This window comes from Cricetulus griseus, chromosome 7 (assembly GCF_003668045.3).
Source record: "Cricetulus griseus strain 17A/GY chromosome 7, alternate assembly CriGri-PICRH-1.0, whole genome shotgun sequence".
NCBI lineage: Eukaryota > Metazoa > Chordata > Mammalia > Rodentia > Cricetidae > Cricetulus > Cricetulus griseus.
Window position 1 is genome coordinate 93,792,474 of NC_048600.1, and position 21,495 is coordinate 93,813,968.

Sequence of the window (21,495 nt, forward strand, 5' to 3'; positions counted from 1 at the left end):
TCCCATCTCCTCTCTGCCCACCTTTCCTCCTAGGACCAAAGTTTGTCATCCCACACACCAACAGCCACGGAACTGCTCTCTTCCCAGAGTGTGATGTCATCACTCTCTGGACCTCTCAAGGACATTCTCCCTCCAGAGAGGCCCCACTTGGGGGAGGTCCTGTGGGCCTTTTGTGCTTTAGCTTGACTGGCAGGAGGTGGGAGGTGATGTTAACCAAGTTTATAGATTCAGCTGAGTACAGAGAAGTGGACGCAGGCAGGAGCCACCTCTGAACTAATGTGGGAAGTGGCTGCCACTGAGGCCAAGAGCGTGGGTTTTGGTCAGCATGGCTTTCAGGCAGGGGGAACTGCTCTGTGATAGACTGCTTGCCCAGCTTATGTAAGGCCCTGGTTTAATTCCTGGTGCTGGGGAAGAAGGAAGGATTTTTGTGTCAAGGAGCAGGGTTCAAATCCTGGTTCCAGTGTTGGGATGATATCCTTTTCTGTGTCTGCGGTGAGTCTGTTAGCATCTGCCTCAAAGGCTGGCCTTCAGGATGGAAACAAGCCTTGAGGGTAGGAGGTGGAAACGTTTGTACACTGCCTACCTGGCTTTTTGCCGCCTCCAGACATTGCTGAAGCAGATGACCTGGTTTGGAATCAGTCCTATTTCTCCCTTCCCATCAGTAAAATGGGAAAACTGAGTCAAGGCGTTCATTCCATCCTACACAGATCTGGCTGGTCCAGAGGAAGCATCGAGGCAGCATGGCATCAAAAGGGAGAGGAGTTGGAGCCCCTCCTGTGGAGCAGTTCTGCTCTGGTGGCAGAATACACGGGCCAGGGCTGGGCTGCACAGTGAGTCCAACATTCTTGATGGTTTTCACTCTCTCTGTGCCAGGCTCCTTGGCTGTGTCTGTGGCTGACATGACCGCACCTGTTGTGGGCTCTTCCGGAGGGGTGTATGCACTGGTCTCTGCCCACCTGGCCAACATTGTCATGGTGAGCAGCCCCTGTTCCCTGTGGATGTACCCTGTCTCTCCTCTGCCATCACTGGGCTTGGACATTAAGCCCCCGCTCTCCCAGCCCGGGCCAGCCTGGCTGGAGCACGGTTCATGTCTATATCTTTCTCTGCAGACCCATTTCAGCTGGATCCGCCCCAGATGAGGTCCTATGTTCTCCAGCCATGCTCAGCCTGCAGGTGTGCCTGTCTCCGTACTCCACCTGGTCCCTCAAAAGTTGTTAAACTCTGGCTACTAGTGTCTTAGTTAGGGTTACCATTGCTGTGATGAAACACCATGACCAAAAGCAACTTGGGGAGGAAAGAGTTTGTTTGGCTTACACCATAGCATCACTGTTCATCCGTGAAGGAAGTTAGCACAGAAACTCAAGTAGGACAGAAACCTGGAAGCAGGAGCTGATGCAGAAGCCACGGAGGAGTGCCGCTCACTGGCTTGCTCATTATGGCACCAGCCCAGGGATTACACCTCCCACAATGGGCTGGGCCCTTCCCCATCAATCACTAATTAGTAAATGCCCCACAGTCTTGCCTAACCCATTTTTTGGGGGGGGGGGAGCTCAAGACAAGTTTCTTTGTGTAGCCCTGGCTATATTGGAACTAGCTCTGTAGACCAGACTAGTCTTGAACTCAGAGACCCGCTGGCTTCTGCTTTCCAGTAGTTGGGATCAAAGGTGTGTGCCACCACCTCCTATATCTTATGGAGGCATTTTCTTTTTTTGTTATTGTTGTTTTTTGTTTTCCGAGATAGGATTTCTTTGAAGGTTTGAAGACTGTCCTGAAACTCTCTTTGAAGATCAGGCTGGCCTCAAACTCACAGAGACCCACCTGCCTCTACCTCCTGAGTGCTGGGATTAAAAGAGTGCACCACCAAAGCCCAGCTGGAGGCATTTTCTTAAATAGGTTCTCTCCTCTCAGATGACTCTAGCTTGTGTCAAGTTGACAATAGAACTATCCAGCACAACTGGTATACGTGGTCTTCAAAATTCTTTGTCATAGAGTGTGCAAAGAGGACTTTGGGGCTGAGGAGATAACCCAGTCCGTAAAGTACTTTTCACACAAGCATGAGGACCCAAGTTTCTATCCCCAGCAGCCACATAAAAAGCATGGTAATGGTGCACACCTGTAACCCCAGTGCCAGGGCAGCACATGCCTAGAGTTTGCCATTGCCAGCCATCCTAGCCAAATCAATCAGTGAGCTCCAGGTTTGATGCCTCCACATGCACCATGAGCTACACACAGGCACACATACGTAAGAGAGCCTTAATGATCATGTCAAACTTCTCAAATAGAAAAAGAGCCCTTGTAGGGGTAAGTGATCTGCCCAGTATCAAGCCCGCACCTCCTGGCAGTCATCCAGTGTTGTCCCCTGCTCCTCGAACTGTCAGGGTCCCATTCTCGTTCCCTCCCTCCCCTTTGCAGTACAGTGGTAAGGGTCTGAGCATGGCCCAAGGGGACAGGCAACCTAGGTTCCAATCCCTGGTGCCCACTGCTAAAAGGTCACCAGGGTCAGGACACATGCTTCTTCGTACCTTGGGTTCTACACCTCTGAAGTGGGGTGGTATGCAATAATTAAGAAAAAATGAACATCAACACTTAAATACTAACCTAATTCCTCATTCCTTACAAAAGAACCCAGGTAGACTCAAACTGGCATGTTGAAGCCCTGTTTTATGAAGCTTGTCTAGTTTAGAGGCAGATAGAGGCCTCTCTAATGGGACATAGCTGTCTGGCCTCACACGCGCATTGGCCTAGGAGCCTGTGTTCTACACCTATTCCCCTGTGCCTGACATACTCATGCTGCCTGTAAGATTTGGCAGGGAGGGAGGGGTCCAGACAGGTTACAGATTCTCATGAGCCCCTTCTGCTCCTGCCCTGTTCGCCTTCACCTTTTTTCCACCTGGCAATTACGATGCTTGGTGGTAGCAGTTTTTTGGAGTCTCTACATTCTCCCATGGCTTCATCTGGGTTTTTGCTTTTCAGTTGGGCAGGTCATTGCCACATAGCCTAGGAACTCAATCCTACCTCAGCCTTCCAAGTGAAGAGTCTGCCTTCTCTTCTATCCCTCCCTCCCTTCCTCTTTTTGTGGGGTTGGGGCTGGGGGTGGGGCTATCCCTAGCTGGCCTGGAAATCCCTGTGTAGTCCAGGCTGACCTCAAATTTGTGGCAATCCACCTGCTTTGGCAGCCCAGCACACCTGCTGGAATCCCTGCTTTCTAGACCAGCCAGTCCAGTTCTTGCTGCCTCTCTCTCTCTGAACGCTCTCTTCTTCTTTTCACTTCCACCCCCTTTGTGAGTTGTGAGAGCAAGGGGTGGGGGCGGGGAGAGGAGATGCTGAGTGACTGACTACATTTGCTGCTGAGCTAAATTCTGGCAACTTCCAGTATGTGTTAGTAGAGAGACTGCAGGTGGGTGTGGGAAATCGTGTCTGAGTGTGAGGGTTCGGGGTGTGTTCCTGTTTACACACACAGCACAGTCTGCTGAGGGTCTGTGTGCACAGGCCTGCCTCACATGCCCCCTTTAAGTGGGTCATTCTCTGTCAATGCTGTCTTTTCTCAGACACAGCTATTCCTCTGAATTCTGCCTCCTCCACCCTCCCCCTGCCCCAATTCCTCTCAGTTGGAGAAGAAAGTACTGACCTCCTCCCTCCTTTTCCTACAAGACAGGGATGGGGACAGGGATGGTGGGGGGATGAGCAGGCACAGTGGAATGAGAACACAGGAAAGAAGGAAAAGGCAGGAGTTTATGAAGATCTGCCCACTCTCCAGCTCATGAGATGCAGCCATGGTACCCCAGAAGTTCCCATGGGGAGAAGAGTCCACTCAGCACTGACAGACTGGCCACATGCACCTGGGGACCTGTAAAAACAGTTTTGTTCAGTTTACACTCCCATAGCCATGGCCATGGAGATGAGCAGTCGGGTTTAAAACCCTAGACCTTACCAGAAGAAAGCAGCTCCCTGCCTGCCTCCTGGGAACTGACACTCCTAGAGTTCTCTGTAATGGGCCACTCTAGAGAGGTGTGTTGTGCTTGTGACACTGAAGAAGACTTATTCTTATGACAAAGGTCAGTTTCCTCTCATCAAGGGACTGCCTTTGCCCAAATTAGCTCAGTGCTGAGCTGTATCAGGTCAACCCATTTGAAATAGTACACGCCTTTAGTCCCAGCACTGGGGAGGCAGAGACAGTTGAATCTCTGAGAGTTCAAGTCTAAGAGTTCCAAGACAGCCATTTCTGTGGCTGGAGAATGTTTAAATGTTAGCAATTTCATATTCTTCACCCTAATAGATATACTATTGATGTACTTCCAAAATGAGAGTGGAGTGTTTATTTATTAGACAGTATCTCATCAAGATACAAGGTTGAAAAACCATGGTTTTGATGGTCAGGAAATCTAGATTGAGAGCCATCTGACGGCTGAGTCTGTTGCTACAAATCTTTGGGGCTCCAATTGCTCTCATAAGGTGGTTGTTACAAACTGGAACATGCTTTCCACATGGCAAACCACCACTCAGCAGTGAGAGCCTGTGTGGATGTACATTTGCATATGTAACTCATTACATTTATGTTTTATTTTGTGTGGGGGTGGAGTGGGGGCGTCATGTGTGCCACAGGGCAAGTGTGGCAAAGGACAGCTTTGAGAGTCTGTCCTTCCCACCTTGTAGTTCCCTGTGATTGAACTCAGGTTTGGTGGCTAATGCCTTTACCTACCCAGTCATCTTGGTTGCCTTGTGTGCTATTTTTTTTAAATGTGTGAATTATGTTTCATATGTACGGAGAAATCAGAAAATGTTCTCTTTCTTTTCTTTTCTTTTCTTTTTTTTTTTTGGGGGGGGGGGCTTTTCGAGACTGGGTTTCTCTGTGGCTTTGGAAGCTGTCCTGGAACTAGCTCTTGTAGACCAGCCTGATCTTGAACTCACAGATAACCACCTGCCTCTGCCTCCCAAGTGCTGGGATTAAAGGTGTGTGACATCAATGCCCAGCCTTTTTTTTTAATGTGTGTTGGTGTTTTGCCTGCATATATGTTTTTATGAGGGTATCAGATCCCCTGGAACTAGAATTGCAGACAGTTGTGAGCTGCCGTGTGGGTGCTGAGACTTGAACACAGGTCCTTTACCACTGAGCCATTTCTCCAGCCCTAGAAAAGTGTTCTTTTTTTTTTTTTTTTAAGATGTATTTATTTATTATGTATACAGTGTTCTGTCTGCATGTATGCCTGCAGGCCAGAAGAGGGCACCAGATCTCATTATAGGAGGTTGTGAGCCACCATGTGGTTGCTGGGAATTGAACTCTGGACCTGTGGAAGAGCAGCCAGTGCTCTTAACCTCTGAACCATCTTTCCAGCCCCCCAGAAAATCTGTTCTTAAAGCTTCTGATATATCCCAGGAAAATGTGTAGCGCTTCCGTTCTCAGGTCTAGCAGTTAAGTTAGAGATTTAGCTTTACATAAAAGTATGTCTTATGGTTATGGTGATATACACCTGTAATCATAGCTTTTAGGAGGCAGAGGCAGGAGGATCAAGAGTTCAAGGCCAGCCTGGGCTGCATGGCAAGCTGATGTCTCAAAAAAAAAAAAAAAACAAGGAGCTGGGAAGATGGCTCAGTAGGTAGAGTTGGCTACAAAAACATAAGGACCTGAATCCAGATCCCCAGAACCATGTTGAGCTGGATGTGGAAACCCATGTTTGTGATTCCAGTATTTCTGGAGGTGGGACAGGAGAATCCCCATTAACTCATGGACCAGCTAGGCCAGAAAGTAGCAAACAGTAAGAGACCCTGTCTAGATAAGGTGGGAGGAAGAGTTGTCCTTGACCTCCACACATGTACCTGACACACACGTGCCTTCACTAACATGCACAGGCATGCAGACACACATAATATACATACATACATCACACACATATAGATTAAGCCCTGAAAGTAAGTGTGTGTGTGTGTGTGTGTGTGTGTGTGTGTGTGTGTGTGTGTTCATTTCTTAAAAAATTCCAGTTTCCACCAAGGAATTAAAGTCAGATGATATTTCAACCAAGGACGTGGCTCACAAAAAGGCTTTCAATCAAGACTTCTTATTTTAAACCCTGAAAATAGGAAGAGCCACCTGTGTGAATAATTTATTAATTGCCTGCTACTGGGGCCCATAAGCCAGAGTTCCATTTTTAAATATGCAAGATATTTACTTACACTTTGCTGTGTGTTAGGTGTTTTCATAAAATATTTGAGAGCCAAATATTTGCAAATTGAATTTCATTGTTAAAGCTCAAGAAAGATAACTGTTAAAAGCAAAGAAAAGCCTCTGCCATAAGGTTTAAGTAATTAAATGAGTAGCCTCTTGTAGGATAGATAAATCAGGAATGATTTATATGCCATGCTTTTGTGGTTGGGGTGTGTGTGTGGTGTGTGTGTGTGTTTGTGTGTGTGTGTGTGTGTGTGTGTGTTTTGTGCTGAGCATTGAACCCAAGGCCTCACACATGCTAGGAAAGTGCTCTTAATTGGTTGGGTGAACTTGATATTAAGGCAACTGGTTACCTTCTTGTTCTCGGTGGCTGAGTTACCATCTCACCCTGCTAGACTGGGGGAGAGAATGAAATGAAAGGGCCTTTGAAAGGTCTGGCTCCCTAGGGGCCGGGCTCTTCCACATTTATAGCAGCAGCAGTGCCTGCTGTGTGAGACCCCTCTTCTCTGCTGTTGTTTCCTTGCACTCATGTTATTGGAGGGAATAATGGGTCCTGAAATGGCCAGGGAAGACTTTCTAGTTTAACCTCTTCACTGCTGGGACATTACAATTCACTGGGATTCCCTCAGCTCTGGGAGCAGCTGGGTAGACAACAAAGGCAGAGAAAATGTTTCACAGTCTCTTAGAGGGTGGTTGACAGAGCTGTGGACTGGGAGGACCACCATCTATCTGCCTGTTAACCTCCTGGGATCTTGCAGTAGCCCTCCTGGATCCTCATCTTCCTCCCTAAAGCGCATGCAAGGTGTTGAACTGGATAAGATCTGGCAATTCAGAGCACTAATTTGCAGCTGGGGCCAGGCAGGTTTGTATAGTTATGAAACTAATGGACTGGAAGCCACACCTGTAATCCTAGGAAGTTATGGAGTTGAGGACATCTTGTGGCTGCTGCAAAGTGAGTTTGAGGCCAGCCTGGGATACCTGGACCCTGGGTCAAAACAAAACAAAACAAAACATGAACTTGGCCTCAGTAGTGCTACGGTAGAGCAGAGCTTCAACTCTGTCCAGGGTAACTTGGACTCTATATTTGTTTGTTTTGAGACAGTTTGTCTGTGCAGTCCTGGCTGGCCTAGAGCTCACTCTGTGGACCAGGTTGGCCTCTAACTCACGGAGATCCACCTGCCTCTGCTTCCTGAGATTAAAGACATGCACTACCACCACCTGGCCGAAATTTACCTCTTTATTACTTTTCCTTTCTTCCTTTTTCTTCCTTTCCTGTTTCCCTCTTTCTTCTTTTTCCTGGGTCTTGTATTTTCTAAGGAAGCTCTCCTGCCATCCTGCCTCCTTCCCACCCCATGGTAGCCATTCCATGTGCTGTCCAATGGCATCAAATGCACTCACACTCCTGGGCAGTAGCCAGCTCCATGCTATTTACCAAACTTTTTTTTTCTTCTTTTTCTTGAGGCCACGTGGCCCACCACCTTCCTGCTGCAGGAGGCAGGAGGCTCACTTCAGAGATTGGATTGCTGGCTCCATGGGAATCACTGACCCCTGTTTTGTTCCCTGTCTCTTTGGTCAGGTGCTGTCCCAGTGTTAGCCTGCCATCTGCTTCTAAATAGAAAACTCAGCAAGCAGATGTTAGACACTCTAGTTCAAGAGGGGCCATGTGCTCCCCACCTCACTACTGAAGAAGCGTCTGTTTCCCATGCTGGCCTGGGACTTGCCATCCTCCGGCCTCCCAAGTGCTAGCCGATCTCCTCTTTTAATTGGAAAGAATTTAAGTTTATTGAATACAAAGCACTTGTGATTTGCAAAGCAATTAGCAAAATAAATTATTAATTATTAATACCAAAGGGGTATTATTTAGACATTACATTTTAAAATACTCCTTATTTAATTTTTTTGTCTTATTCACTTGTGTATGGTGCTGGGGAGCATGTGTGCCATGGTACATGTGTAGAGAGATTGGAGGACAACTTAGAGGAGTCAGTTCTTTCCTTCCACTGTGTAGGTCCTGGGGATACAATTCAGCCCAAACATGGTAGCAATCCATCTAGCCAGCTGACAAAAAAGTTGTTTGTTGGCTTGTTTGTTTGTTTTTTTAATCTATAATTGTACATTTGATTTTTCAAAGTTTACATGACATCACCACAGTGCCAATGTACACATAGTCATCAACTGTAGAAAACACAGAACTAATGGGAGAATTACCAATACGGAGTCAGGTAAAAATATAAGGGTATTTATTAGGGAGATGCCTTACTTACAGAGCAACCTAACCAGCCTGCAGGGCAGGAGTAAGTACAGCAAGCCAATGATGAAAAGGAAGAAGGGGCATCCATGTGCTCTTAAACCTTCCCTACATCACCCTGACCATGCCCTCGAAGGCGTACCTGTAGCCAGTCCCTAGCAGGAGTGGTTATGGTGTCCCCTACACAGAACAGTGTCTGTGATGGAGCAGAGGGATGCTTTTCTTTTTCTTTTGGTTTTTCGAGACACGGTTTCTCTGTGTAGAACTGCCTGACCTAAAACTCCCTCTCTAGACCAGGTTGGCCTTGAACTCACAGAGATCCACTTCTCTCTGTTTCCCCAGTTCTGGGATTAAAGGCGTGCACCGCCACAGACTGGCAGGAGCCCTTTCTTTATCTTAAGAAAACGAAACTCTGCTCAGTAAATGAGTAGACTAGCCTGGTCTACTGATGGAGTTCCAGGACAGCCTCCAAAGCCACAGAAAAACCCTGTCTCGAAAAAAAAGGAAAAAAAGAAAATGAAACTCCTACTCCTACAAGTGAAAGCTTGTTCACAATGTTAAGACATCAGAATACTTTAAGCAAATCCTCTTTGTCTTTAAGAAACAAGGATGTTGCCGGGCGTTGGTGGCGCACGCCTATAATCCCAGCACTCAAGAGGTAGAGGCAGGTGGATCTCTGTGAGTTCGAGGCCAGCCTGCTCTACAGAGCGACTTCCAGGACAACCTCCAAAGCAACACAGAGAAAACTGTCTCGAAAAACCAAATAAATAATAAAAAAAATAAAATAAAATAAAGATTGTATTATGTTCATCGACTCTGGAGGCTCCGGGTTTTCAGAGACTCAGGAAAAAGAGACTTGTTTGGAGGCCATCTGGCCCACTCTCCTCCTGAAGCTCTCTCCTCAAGTGCTGAAGCCCCATTAGGAACCGTGGGGACAGGAAACTCATGACCGACACAGCCAATCATTCATTACATTTTGTTCATATAAGAAATGGAAACTTGGCCAGGCAGTGGTGGTGCACACATTTGATCCCAGCACTCAAGAGGCGGAGACAGGCAGATGGCTGTGAGTTCGAGGCTAGTCTGGTCTACAAAGTGAGTTCCAGGACAGCCAGGGCTACATAGAGAAACCCTGCCTCGAAAAACCAAAAAAAAAAAAAGAAAGAAAGAAATGGAAATTTGTCTTGAACAAGCGCAATGATTGCATGCTGGCATGAGAGAGTGAGCTGGAGAGAGAGCATGGACTGAAGGGCTCCATTGACCCCTGTGTCTGAGAGCTGTAGGATCCTCATTCATTCTTCCTGGATTCTGATAGTTCCACTTTGACTTTGCTGGGTGTCCTGCCCCACATTTCTTGTCACCTGTGGGGCACAGCAAAGAATTCTTCTTTCAAGGAGTTCCCTGTCTGAGGTAGGAGATAAAGACTCTTGCTGGATCTACGTGCTCTGTGCTGTGTGAGTCAAGAACTTTTATGACAGGGATAAACTTAACATTGCCTGAAATCCCAAAGCCACGCTGTATTGGTGTACTGCAAAGCCCCAGCCCTCACTTGGTGCATCAAGGGATGGCTTCTGTGTACTGGCAAGCTGACAGAACTCTCTCTCTTTCCTTTAGAACTGGTCAGGCATGAAGTGCCAGCTCAAGCTGCTTCGGATGGCTGTGGCCTTGATCTGTAGTGAGTACTGACGGGGCGGGCGCTCAGGGTGCTGGGGGTAGGGGTGCAGGAGTACAGAGATACAGGCTCTGTCTTTGCCTTCCAGAACTTGTGGTAGAAAAGAAAAGGTGAGGCATTATCAGTAATGTGCCCAGAGCAGGGACAACCTGAGGAAACCTTTCTCTTTACCCTGCTTGATCCTTCATGATCTTTTGTTGTTTTGTTTTTTGTTTTTTGAGACCAGGTCTTGTGTGTCTCATGTTTGCCTTGAACTCACTAAATAGTCAAGGGTAACCTTGAACTTTTGATCCTGCTTTCTTCTCAAGTTCTGGGATTAAGACTTGGGTCACCACACTGGTTTTTATGTGGAGCTGGGCTTTGGGCATGCTAGGCAATCACTCTCCCCAGACCTTTATTATTTTTCTTTTTTTTTTTTTTTTTTGTGGCTTTTCTAGACAGGGTTTCTCTAAGTAGCCCTGGCTGTCTGAGAACTCACTCTGTAAACCAAATGCTGGGATTAAACTTTAAAAATTATTCATGTTTGGGCTGGAGAGATGGCTCAGCGCTTAAGAGCACTGACTGTTCTTCCAGAGGTTCTGAGTTCAATGCCCGGCAACCACATGGTGGCTCACAACCACCTTGAATGAGATCTGGTGCCCTCTGCTGGCATGCAGGCAGGATACTGCATACATAATAAATAAATAAAATCTTAAAAAAAATTTTTCACGTTTATTTTATGTATACGGGTGTTTTGTCTACATGTATGTTTGTGTACCACATGCATGCCTGATGTTCAAGGAGGTCAGAAGAAGGCATCAGACCCCTAGAACTGGATTTATAGACAGTTATGAGCCACCATGTGGGCGATGAGAATTGAACCTATGTCCTCTGCAATAGCAGTAAGTACTCTTAACTACTGAGCCATCTCATCTCCCCAGCCCCACTTCTTAAACGCTTCATAGACATAAAGTGTGCAAACAGAAAAGGGTCCAGTGACCAGAGGGATCAAGAGAAATAGTTTCGTGACTTCTTGATGTGAACTTGACCTTTTAGAATGTGTTTCTTTGTATGTGCACCTGTGTGTACATGCACATCTAAACCTGCAGGGTCTTCAGGCTGTAGAGATATCTCAGAGGTTCTCAGCACCAACACAGCAGTTCATAACTGTTTGTAACTCCAGCTCCAGGGAATCCAAAGCCCTCTTTTTGTCCCTGTGGGCATCGAACATGCCTGGCGCACATACAAACATACATGCAGGCAAAACACATGTACACATAAAATATAAACAAAGAAATTTCTTTTTTGAAAAAACTTGCAGTCTTAACCAATGGTATGACACATGGCTATACTCCTAGCACTTTGGGAAGCTGGGGCAAGAGGGTTGGAATTTTTAAATTTTTATTTATTCATTTTCTTGTGCATGGGTGTTTTGCCTGCATCTTTATGTCATATGTATGAAGTTCCCAGGGAGACCAGAAGAGGGCATCAGATCCCCTGGAATAAGTTACAGATAGTTGTGAGCTACCATGTGGGTGCTGGGAATCAGATCTACCTCCTTTGAAGAGCAGCCGTTGCTCCTAACTGCTAAGCTATCTCTCCATCCCCAAGAGAATTGAATTTTGTAGCCAACCTAGATGACAAAGTAAAATGATGTCTCGGGCTGCCCCTGCCCCCACACTGAAAAACTTGACCTTATAGTAGAGTCAAAAACTGTGGTGACTTCTTTCTTTCTTTTTCTTTCTTTCTTTCTTTCTTTCTCTCTTTCCTTTTCCTTTTCTTTTTCTTCTTCTTCTTCTTCTTTTCTTCTTCTTCTTCTTCTTCTTCTTCTTCTTCTTCTTCTTCTTCTTCTTCTTCCTTGGTTTTTTCGAGACAGGGTTTCTCTGTGGCTTTGGAGGCTGTCCTGGAACTAGCTGTTGTAGACCAGGCTGGTCTCAAACTCACAGAGATCTGCCTGCCTCTGCCTCCAGAGTGCTGGGATTAAAGGCGTGCATCACAGCCACCCGGCAGTGACGTCTATTCTTAGCTTGTACTGGGACCTTAATCAGACAGGTCAGTTCTACTGACTGAGAGGCCTGAACATAAAGACAAGCATGGCTAAGCAATTGACCAAATACAAGAGAACATATCTTGGTGGTATACACCTTTAATCCCAGCACTTGGTAGCCTGAGGCAAGAGGAACTCTGTGAGTTCAAGGCCAGCCTGGTCTACATGGACAATTCCAAGCCAACCATATACAGTTAGACTGTCCAAAAAAAGAGGAAGTGAGGAAGTAAGTGGCTTGTCTGGCAGAGGTGCCACAGGAATAAAGGACTTGGTTGGCAAAAGATGTTGGCAGGGAAAATGGGGGCTTGGGACTGTGTATAGTTGTGACAAGAAATAAAGCTAATGAGATCATAATGGTTAGATGATAGTGGCTTTAAAGGCAAAGGCAGAAACATGCATCACCCTACGTATACTTTGAGCCCACTGCAGGCTTGTGGCAGGAGAGACACTGAAGGTGTGACACATAGGAATGTAGCTGCATTGTGATGTAGAAGAATGGATTGAGGGGCTGGAGAGGTAGCTTGGTGGTTAAGAACCATACCACCTGCATAAAAAAAGCCAAGCATGGTACACATGCCTGTGATCCTAGTGTTGGGGGCTAGATAGAGGAAGCTCCCAGGATCCCACTGACTGGCCAGCTCATCCTAAAGAGTGAGCTTCAGGCTTCAGGTTCAATTAGAGATCCCATCTTAAAAAAAGACAGTGAAGAGGGGCTGGAGACATGGCTCAAGGGTTAAGAGTACTTGCTATTCTTGCAGAGGATCTAGGTTCAGTTCACACATCAACTCTCAACTACAACTCCATTTTCAGGGGCTATGACACCCTCTTTTGGCGTCCATGGGTACCAGGTATGCACACAGTACACATATATACATGTAGGCAAAACACTCATATATAAGTTTTTAAAAGTAAGGTGAAGAGCAATGGAGGAGGGCATGTAATGTCTTCTGTCCTCCATATGTGCATGCGTAGGTGTGTGTATGTGTGTTTTGGAGGCTGTCTTGGAACTAGCTCTTGTAGACCAGGTTGGTCTCAAACACAGAGATCCGCCTGCCTCTGCCTCCCAAGTGCTGGGATTAAAGGCGTGCGCCACCACTGCCCGGCCAAAGGGCTGTCTTTTAATCTGTCAGATTTGCCTTGGCTTCCCTCCCAGTCTGGAAAGTAAGGATAAGAATACCTACTCTCTCAGGAACTAAAGAAATGACTCAGTGGTTAAGAGTGCTTGCTGCTCTTCCAGAGGACCCAAGTTCAGTTCCCAGATCCCACATCGGGCAGCTCACGATGATCTGTAACTCCAGCTCCAAGACATCTGATGCACTCTTCTGAACTCAGCAACACTTTCACATTCACACACACACACACACACACACACACACACACACACACACACACACACACACACACCCCTGTGATTTAAAATTAAAAAGGGGAGTGTGCTAGAGAGGGCTCATCAGTTAAGAATACTGGCTCCACTTCCAGAGGACCCAGATTCAATTCCCAGCACCCACATGGCAGCTCAGAGCTGTCTGTAACTCTTGTTCCAGGGGATCTGACAAGCTCACATAAATATACATGGAGGCAAAACACCAATGAACATAAAATACGTATATTTTTTAAAAGGCCAGATGATGGTGGTACACGCCTTTAATCTCAGCACTTTGAGAGGCAGAGGCAAGCAGATTTCTGAGTTTGAGGACAGCTTGGTCTACAGAGTGATTTCCAAGACAAGCAGGGCTACACAGAGAAACCCTGTGTCAAAAAAAAAAAACAAAAAAACAAAAAAACAAAAAAACAAAGCCGGGCATTGGTGGCGCAAGCCTTTAATCCCAGCACTTGGGAGGCAGAGGCAGGTGGATCTCTGTGAGTTCGAGGCCAGCCTGGTCTCCAGAGAGAGTGCCAGGATAGGCTCCAAAGCTATACAGAGAAACCCTGTCTTGGGAGAAAAAAAAAAACAAACAAACAAAAACCAAAAAAGAATACCTGCCTTCAGCCAGGCTTGATGGTGCACACCTTTAGTCACAGCACTTGGGGAGACAGAGCTCTGTGAATTCATGGACAGCCTTGTCTACACTGAGTTTCAGGATATCTGGGACTGCATTGTGAGGCCTCGTGTCAAAAAGAGAAAGGAAAGAAGGAAGGGAGGGAGGAAGTCCTTTTGCTGGCCCTTGGGTATTGGGAAATGGGGTGGCACTATTGTCCAGCCCTTTTCCTTCCAAAGAGACAACATCCTATTTGATTGACTGACCTAGAAGGTTCACAAAGGAACCATAGTTGGTGACATGCTGGGATTGGTTAAGGGAGAAATTCTAAGGTGTGCTGGTGAAAGTGGAGTTCAGACTATTAGTTTAATTCCTTGTTTACCCTTGCTCCCTCTCCATCTCTTTCTCCCAAGCACAAAGGCACTGGCTCTCAGTGTTTCTAGGTAACACATAGAAACACTCTGTGGAGTGTTCAGAGCATATAGGAGTTGTTGACCATGTTCTACTGGTGCAATCAGGTACACTGGGGCTGAGCGTTTATACCAGTGGACAGATGAAGAAATGGCCCTGGGATGTAGCATGGCCACAGAGATGCCAGGGCCTTGACAGAGCTGTGCCTTCCTTAGGGTCTTCTAGCAAAGGCCCCCTTAACATTCAGATGACAGTTCAAACATTTCCTTTTTTGTTTGTTTTGTTTTTGTTTTTGAGATAGGGTTTCTCTATGTAACAGCTCTAGCTGTTCTGGAACTCCCTCTGTAGACTAGGCTGGCCTCGAACTCACAGAGATCCACCTGCCTCTGCCTCCCAAGGGCTGAGACTAAAGGCCATCACTGCCTGGCTTCAAACATTTCCTCTTACGAGGCTCTGTCTGACTCCCCAAAGAATGCCCTGCCTTGTGCCCATCATAGATTTTATATTGTCTATTTGCCTCGTGTCTGTAGCTCTTAATGAAATTGTCCTGTGAATGTAATTGATTGTTGATTTATCGACAAGTCCTGTAGGCTCTTGAGATACTTTTGTCTCCTTGATTACTGTATTGGGTGACGGGGAGGCCGGTGTGCCCAGCCTCTCCCCGGGGCCCTGCTTGTGATGTCTCTCTGTCTTTTCCCCTTGCAGTGAGTATGGAGTTCGGGAGGGCTGTGTGGCTCCGCTTCCACCCATCGGCTTATCCCCCATGCCCCCACCCAAGCTTCGTGGCGCACTTGGGTGGCGTGGCTGTGGGCATCACCCTGGGCGTGGTGGTTCTAAGGAACTATGAGCAGAGGCTGCAGGACCAGTCGCTGTGGTGGATCTTTGTGACCATGTACACCATCTTCGTGCTGTTTGCTGTCTTCTGGAACATCTTTGCCTACACTCTACTGGACTTGAAGCTGCCACCACCCCCCTAAGGGACTGGAGGACCAAGGCAGGGAGGGGAAGAAGCATCCAGAGGAAATACCGGCATCTGTTTCTCATCACCAATTCAGGGAGACCAGGGGACGCAGGAGACTCTCTGGGCCGGATATCAGTTTAGAAGGATGGGGGAGGGGATGGATGCAGCTGCTGTCATTTTCCTAGGCTGATCTGATGCTCTGGGGTCAGGGGAAGGTCTGGGTTAGGGTGAGAGTAGCTGTCCCGTGTGCTCCCCTCTCACTGGCACAGAGTAAGCAAGTAGCCTTCTTCCTGGTCCTCCACCTGGAGAGACACTGGGACACAGAGAAGTTTTGAGGGCACCAATAGCCAGGCAGGCCTTCCCCATCCCAGAAGTAACTGTAGGCTAGGTCATGTTCTCTCTGCAGCTCAAGGTCTGGTGCTCTCTGGTGGTAGACATGTTGGCTTTGATCTGGGGGAGCCCAGAGCACCCCAGGCTCAGAGCCTTTCATTGGGTGCGGTAGCATGGCCACTAGGACAGGGCAGGGTGGGGAGATGTTATATTCTTGCCCTGGGGTATGTGTATGAACTTCATCCCAGGTTCGCCTTGGGAAAGGCCCAGCACCAATTTTCTCTCTTCCTGCCTGTAGTCGTGAATACTGACTGGCCTCTCACACCATTGCTCCTGCATCCATGCCCTACCTGGACTTTAGGGTCTTTTCTTTCCTCTCTACTGCCCTGACCCTACTTTGTGCCTCTTTTGGGTGTGGAGACAGGGTTTTGGTGTGCGTGCATGTGTGTGTGTGTGTGTGTGTGTGTGTGTGTGTGTGTGTGTGTGTGTGTGCAATGTCAGGCAAGTCAGAACCTCAAAGGGAGGAAGTAGGGGCATTGTACACATGAGGATGTCTGTATGGATTGCTGGAATGGGTATCTCAGTGTGCTGCAGTGTGCTTGCTCAGTGGCCTTGATTTTAGCATAATTCACTCCCCTTCCCAAACACTTCCTGAGCATCACTGGCCAATAGAGAAATTGTCCACGCTAGAGGGAAGACCAGAGCTCCACCAGGACCTTTGGGAGGGAAGGCCCAGCTGTGTTCTTGTTCCCTCTGGGATAGCCTTCATGTCTCTTCTGCCTCCTGAAGAAGAAAGTCTTTTGGGGCCGGGCAGTGGTGGTGCATTAAAGGCCGGGCTTTAATCCCAGCCCTTGGGAGGCAGAAGCAGGCAGATCTCTTTGAGTTCGAGACCAGCCTGGTCTACAAGAGCTAGTTCCAGGATGGCCTCCAAAGTCACAGAGAAACCCTGTCTCGAAAAACCAAAAAAAAAAAAAAAAAAAAGTATTTGGGATAGAAGAAAGCCCAGGACAGTGATACTATGGCCATCTCTCCAAGGAAACTGTAGTAAAAGGTATTTTGGTGAATTTGCCCTAGAGAACAGCTGCTGGGAGCTTGGGTAAGTGTCCAGGGTGAGAGCAGCTGTAGATTCGTTTGATCTAGAGAAGAGTTGGAAGTGAGATTGAGGGAATGGCCTTGTGCTGCCCATGTCCCAGCAGCCTCAGCTGCCAGGTCAGAGGTTTAGCAAGGCACCCAGTGCCTCTGCCCCTCCAAGACAGTCTACTCAGGCTGGCACCAGGAGCGGCTGGGAGCTCTAAATGGAGGCTGTGAGGAAAATGACCTTTATGTCAGCTTTGGGAATCTCAGCTCCCCCCGCCCCCCCCACTCCCCGGAGAGTCTAGGATAAGGAAGCACAGGGCTGGGAAATGAGGGGCAGGGCCCACAGGAACAAGGAGAGGAGGATGGGAACTACTCCTGGGTCCCCTCACCATCCCAGCAAACAGTTGCCACCTGCTCTCTATTCTCCTTGAGTCCCTCAACCCTTCCTCTCCACTGTGGCCACCAATTAGGGCTGAGATTCAGAGAGCAGTGTCACTCCTCATGCTGGTGGCCTTAAGTTGGCCTCAAAGGCTGGGGAATCCCCAAACAGCAGCTATGTAGACTCACTTGCTTTTAAAGGGGAGAGGAGTCATGGAAACCAGGGAAGGGAAACCAGGCCTTCAAAAAAGAGAAATTTCACTTTAATGACACCATTCATCACTCGTTTTTTAATTAGGAAAAGCTCCCTAATGGGCCTCTTTCGACTCTCAGTTTCCATGTGAACCATTCTTGCCTACAGCATTAGTGGAGGCATTGCTCACCAGACCCAGATCTTCCTCTAGTGCCCAATTCAGTTTGCAGATAATGAGGATTGCCCAGTGCTGTGTGCTTCCCAGGGCTGGCTGCAAAGTGGTGACTCTCCTCTGCCTTAAAAACAGTGCCCGACAGTGAGCTGCCCCTCCAAGGACTAAGTAAGTGAAAAACAAAACACTAGCCACGGTGTTGGTTTCTAAATATTTTTGTATTGTGTACATTCTGTATATTTTTGTTGTAACATATTATTTGAGCACAGATTCCATTAAAGATTTTTTTTAAAGCTATCAGTTATTCAAGAAGTGACCACAAGGGCTGCCATGGGACTGTTTTGTCTTCGTCTAGCTCCTGGTGGGTGGGAGAAGGAAAGCACTGGTGGTGGTGGGTTGGTGGTTTGGGGCACTGGTGATTGGCACTGTTTCCCTTACCCTTCCCTGAGTGGCTGGTGAAAACTGATTGTTCTTCCCATAGCAATACACTCAGGAAGGGAGACTTCTGGACAGTTTTGAAGGTGGGTGCCAGTAGTTAGGGAACTTAGCCTGAGTGACAGTCTCAGTGCCAGTGTCCCCTCAGGCCTGCCTTCCCTTCCACTCATCCAGCTGTCGTAAGTGCCTCGCTCTACACTGCTCTAGGGATTGACACGTGGCAAGGGAATGAAGAAACAGCAAACACATGAACTCAAGGACAGAAAAGCTGGGATCCGATGGTCATGGATGGAGAAGCCACAAGCCTGCCCCACAAGCTCAGTGTTTATTATATACTGCTGAACAGGAAAGGAGGCGGGGTCTAATCTCAGATAGGCGCAGTCTCTGTTAGGGACACTGTCTTCAGGACATAAACATGTGGAGGAGCAAAAGCTGAGCTGGACATTTTCTACACATACTGTCTCAGAGCAGAAGAAACATTTGCCATCCCTCTGAGCCTCACTCAGCGGAGGCTTTACCACTCACTCCCTTGAGTGACGCTGACGCTGACACATTGGGGTCCTTGACATGGCCTTGGTCATGTCAACAATACACTTCACTCAGGACTTCACTCACTATACAAATGCCCCCCCACACACACACACGCTTAATATATGATTGTTATTATTAGAGAAGTCTTTGAAATGCCTAAAAGACCTCGTTCTCTACCTCAGTAAGCCTAGTCTTTAGGTCCTCCTAGGGGCCATCAACAATTTAATGTTGAAAAACAGGGCATGGTCAAGTTCACATCCAGAAGGGGAAATGAAAGCAGCCTATATGCTGAAGGCAAATCCTAGGACTTCTGAAGTTTAGTAACTGAGCTGGCTTTACATGGATGAGGCCTGGAAAAGCCAACTGTGTGCCCACCTTTTCTAGATCAGCATCAGCCTCTGTGGCTTCACTGGTAACAACTACTGAATGCTTGAAGATTAAATTGCCCTGTTAAGTGTAGAATGGGGGTCGTTTACCTTCACTATCAATTTCCTGTGTATTACTGAAAAATGTTTTCAAACACTGCAGGAGCCATCCCAAAACTAACATCAAGAGTGCATTTAGTTCAGGCTAACTAAACACCCACTTTTACTTGCAAAGTGCAGAGCTGAGTTGGCTGCAAACATTTTCCACTGCGGCTTCCTAAGATCCAGATATCTGAGGCATCAAGGCAGCTCCTTGGAAAATCAAAAGCTGTTTAATGAAATTTGCCTTTGGCCTCCTCCCATTTCCCTTTACTTTTCTGTTTCTTCCTTTCTGTCAGATTCTCATTCATCATATAATGTACTAAAATGTTTACCAATGATAATTTTAAAAAATGAAAACAGAGCCGAGCGTTGGTGGCGCACGCCTTTAATCCCAGCACTCGGGAGTCAGAAGCAGGTGGATCTCTGTGAGTTTGAGACCAGCCTGATCTACAAGAGCTAGTTCCAGGACAGCCTCCAAAGTCACAGAGAAACCCTGTCTCAAAAAAGCAAAAACAACAACAACAACAACAAAAGATGTTGATGTCCTAATGTTGCTCATTTTTACAAAATGATTTCCAAGTGGCCAACCAAGTGCATTAGGAAGAGTCCAGAAAAGTGCTGCAGAGCCGCTGACTATCCAGTCGTCAGATGGCTATAAAAATGCTACTTGGACTCTTTTCTATACTGCCTATAATTCAAGTTATTAAACTTTAAAGCCATATGAAAGCATTTATGAAGATCCTGAATTGTATTTCCCATTAAAGGAAAAGAAAGGGCGTCATGTCCCTAGGCTGACATATGGAGAGAGAAGGCAGAAGGCCACTGTCACTCATGAGTTTACAAGCAGTTAAGAGTTCCTCTGGTTTACATTGAGAATATAAGGCTTCTGTTTTTCTAAACCAAAGTTATCAGCAAATGGATTCATTAAAGAGCTATGCAGAACAACTATGTGTGTGGCTGTAGCTGGCATCCATGGCAATTAGAAATGGCCACCCAGGGGCACTTATAATTGAGTCAGGGTAAAATAAGGCTGTGACACAGGCCCAAACAAAAATCAATGTGCAATTGTGAAAGGAAGAATTTGTTTGCATTTTTAAATTTTGTTTTTTGTTTTTTTCAAGACAGGGTTTCTCTGTGGCTTTGGAAGCTGTCCTGGAACTAGCTCTTGTAGACCAGGCTGGCCTGGAACTCACAGAGATCCGCCTGCCTCTGCCTCCTGAGTGCTGAGATTAAAGGCATGTGCCACCAATTCCCCAAGGCATTTTTAAACTTTTTAAAATATTTACTTATTAAGACAGCGTCTCACTAGCTCTGGCTGACCTGAAACTTGCTATGTAAATCAGAACACCAGGCTGGCCCTGAACTCATAGAGCTCCAACTACCTCTGGCTTGTAGAGTGATGCATCAAAGGGACCCATCCACCACACTGGCTTTCAGTTTGCATTCTTATATTTGCTTGTACAGGATATTTACTGTGCTTGCTGGTTTTTTTTTTTTTTCTTAATACTGTTTAAAAACCCCTGCATTTTCATCTAAAACAAAAAAGGAAGAAAATACAGGCTCCTGGCAAGTAAATACCTATAAATGATGTGGCCCCTTCTGCAAAAGTTTACATCTGAGAGAATGTTTCATATTGAAGCTAGTATAGCCATTTCTTTCTTTCTTTCTTCCTTCCTTCTTTCCTTTCTTTCTTTCTTTCTTTCTTTCTTTCTTTCTTTCTTTTAGATTATTTTATGTGTGTGAGTGAAGCCTGCATGTAGATCTGAACATTACATATGCCCCTAATAGATGGATGTCAGAACGTGGTATCAAATTCCCTGGAATTGAACTTACAGCTGTTGTAATCCTCCATGTAGGTTCTGGGAACCAAACCTGGATCTTCTCCAAGAGCAACCATGCTCTTAAGCTGCTGAGCCACCTCTCTAGCCCCCTATTTCTTACTGTATTTATTGTATGTGCATGTGTGTGGGAGGGTGTCACAGGGCAACTTGTGGGAGTGGCTTCTCTCCTGCTGTGTGGGAGTGGCTTCTCTCCTGCTGTGTAGGAGTGGGCTCTCTCTCTCCTGCTGTGTGGGAGTGGGCTTCTCTCCTGCTGTGTGGTCCCTGAACATAGGTTGTCAGACCTGGTGGCAGGCTTCTTTGCCTTCTGAGCCACCTTGCCAGCCCCAAAGCATCTATACACAATGTAAAGATCATTTTTAAACTTGTATTTTATTTTTTGGTTTTCAAGACAGTGTTTTTCTGTGTAGCCTCAGCTACCCTGAAACTCACTCTGTAAACCAAGCTGGCCTCAAACACAGAGATCTGTCGGCCTCTGCGTTCAGAGTGCTGGGATTAATGAAATTTGTCACCACCACCCAGCTCACTTTAAAATTCTCATACACTTATTTTATTTGCACATTGGCTTTAAAAAGGTGGCATCATTGTTCATGCCAACCATCAATATGTATCAGGCA

The 21,495-nt window shown here is 46.8% G+C and overlaps 1 protein-coding gene across 2 annotated transcripts in view; it reads left to right on the forward strand.

Moving 5' to 3' along the window:
- Rhbdl3 (rhomboid like 3) overlaps positions 1 to 15,473 on the forward strand; it is a 49,168-nt gene extending 33,695 nt beyond the window's left edge. For both annotated transcript variants that reach the window (XM_027426513.2, XM_035447800.1), the window contains 3 exons: positions 874 to 974; positions 10,023 to 10,083; positions 15,202 to 15,473. In XM_027426513.2, coding sequence (XP_027282314.1) covers positions 874 to 974; positions 10,023 to 10,083; positions 15,202 to 15,473 — 434 coding nt within the window. The remainder of the gene's footprint in view (positions 1 to 873; positions 975 to 10,022; positions 10,084 to 15,201) is intronic.
- The last annotated feature ends 6,022 nt before the right edge of the window (positions 15,474 to 21,495 follow it).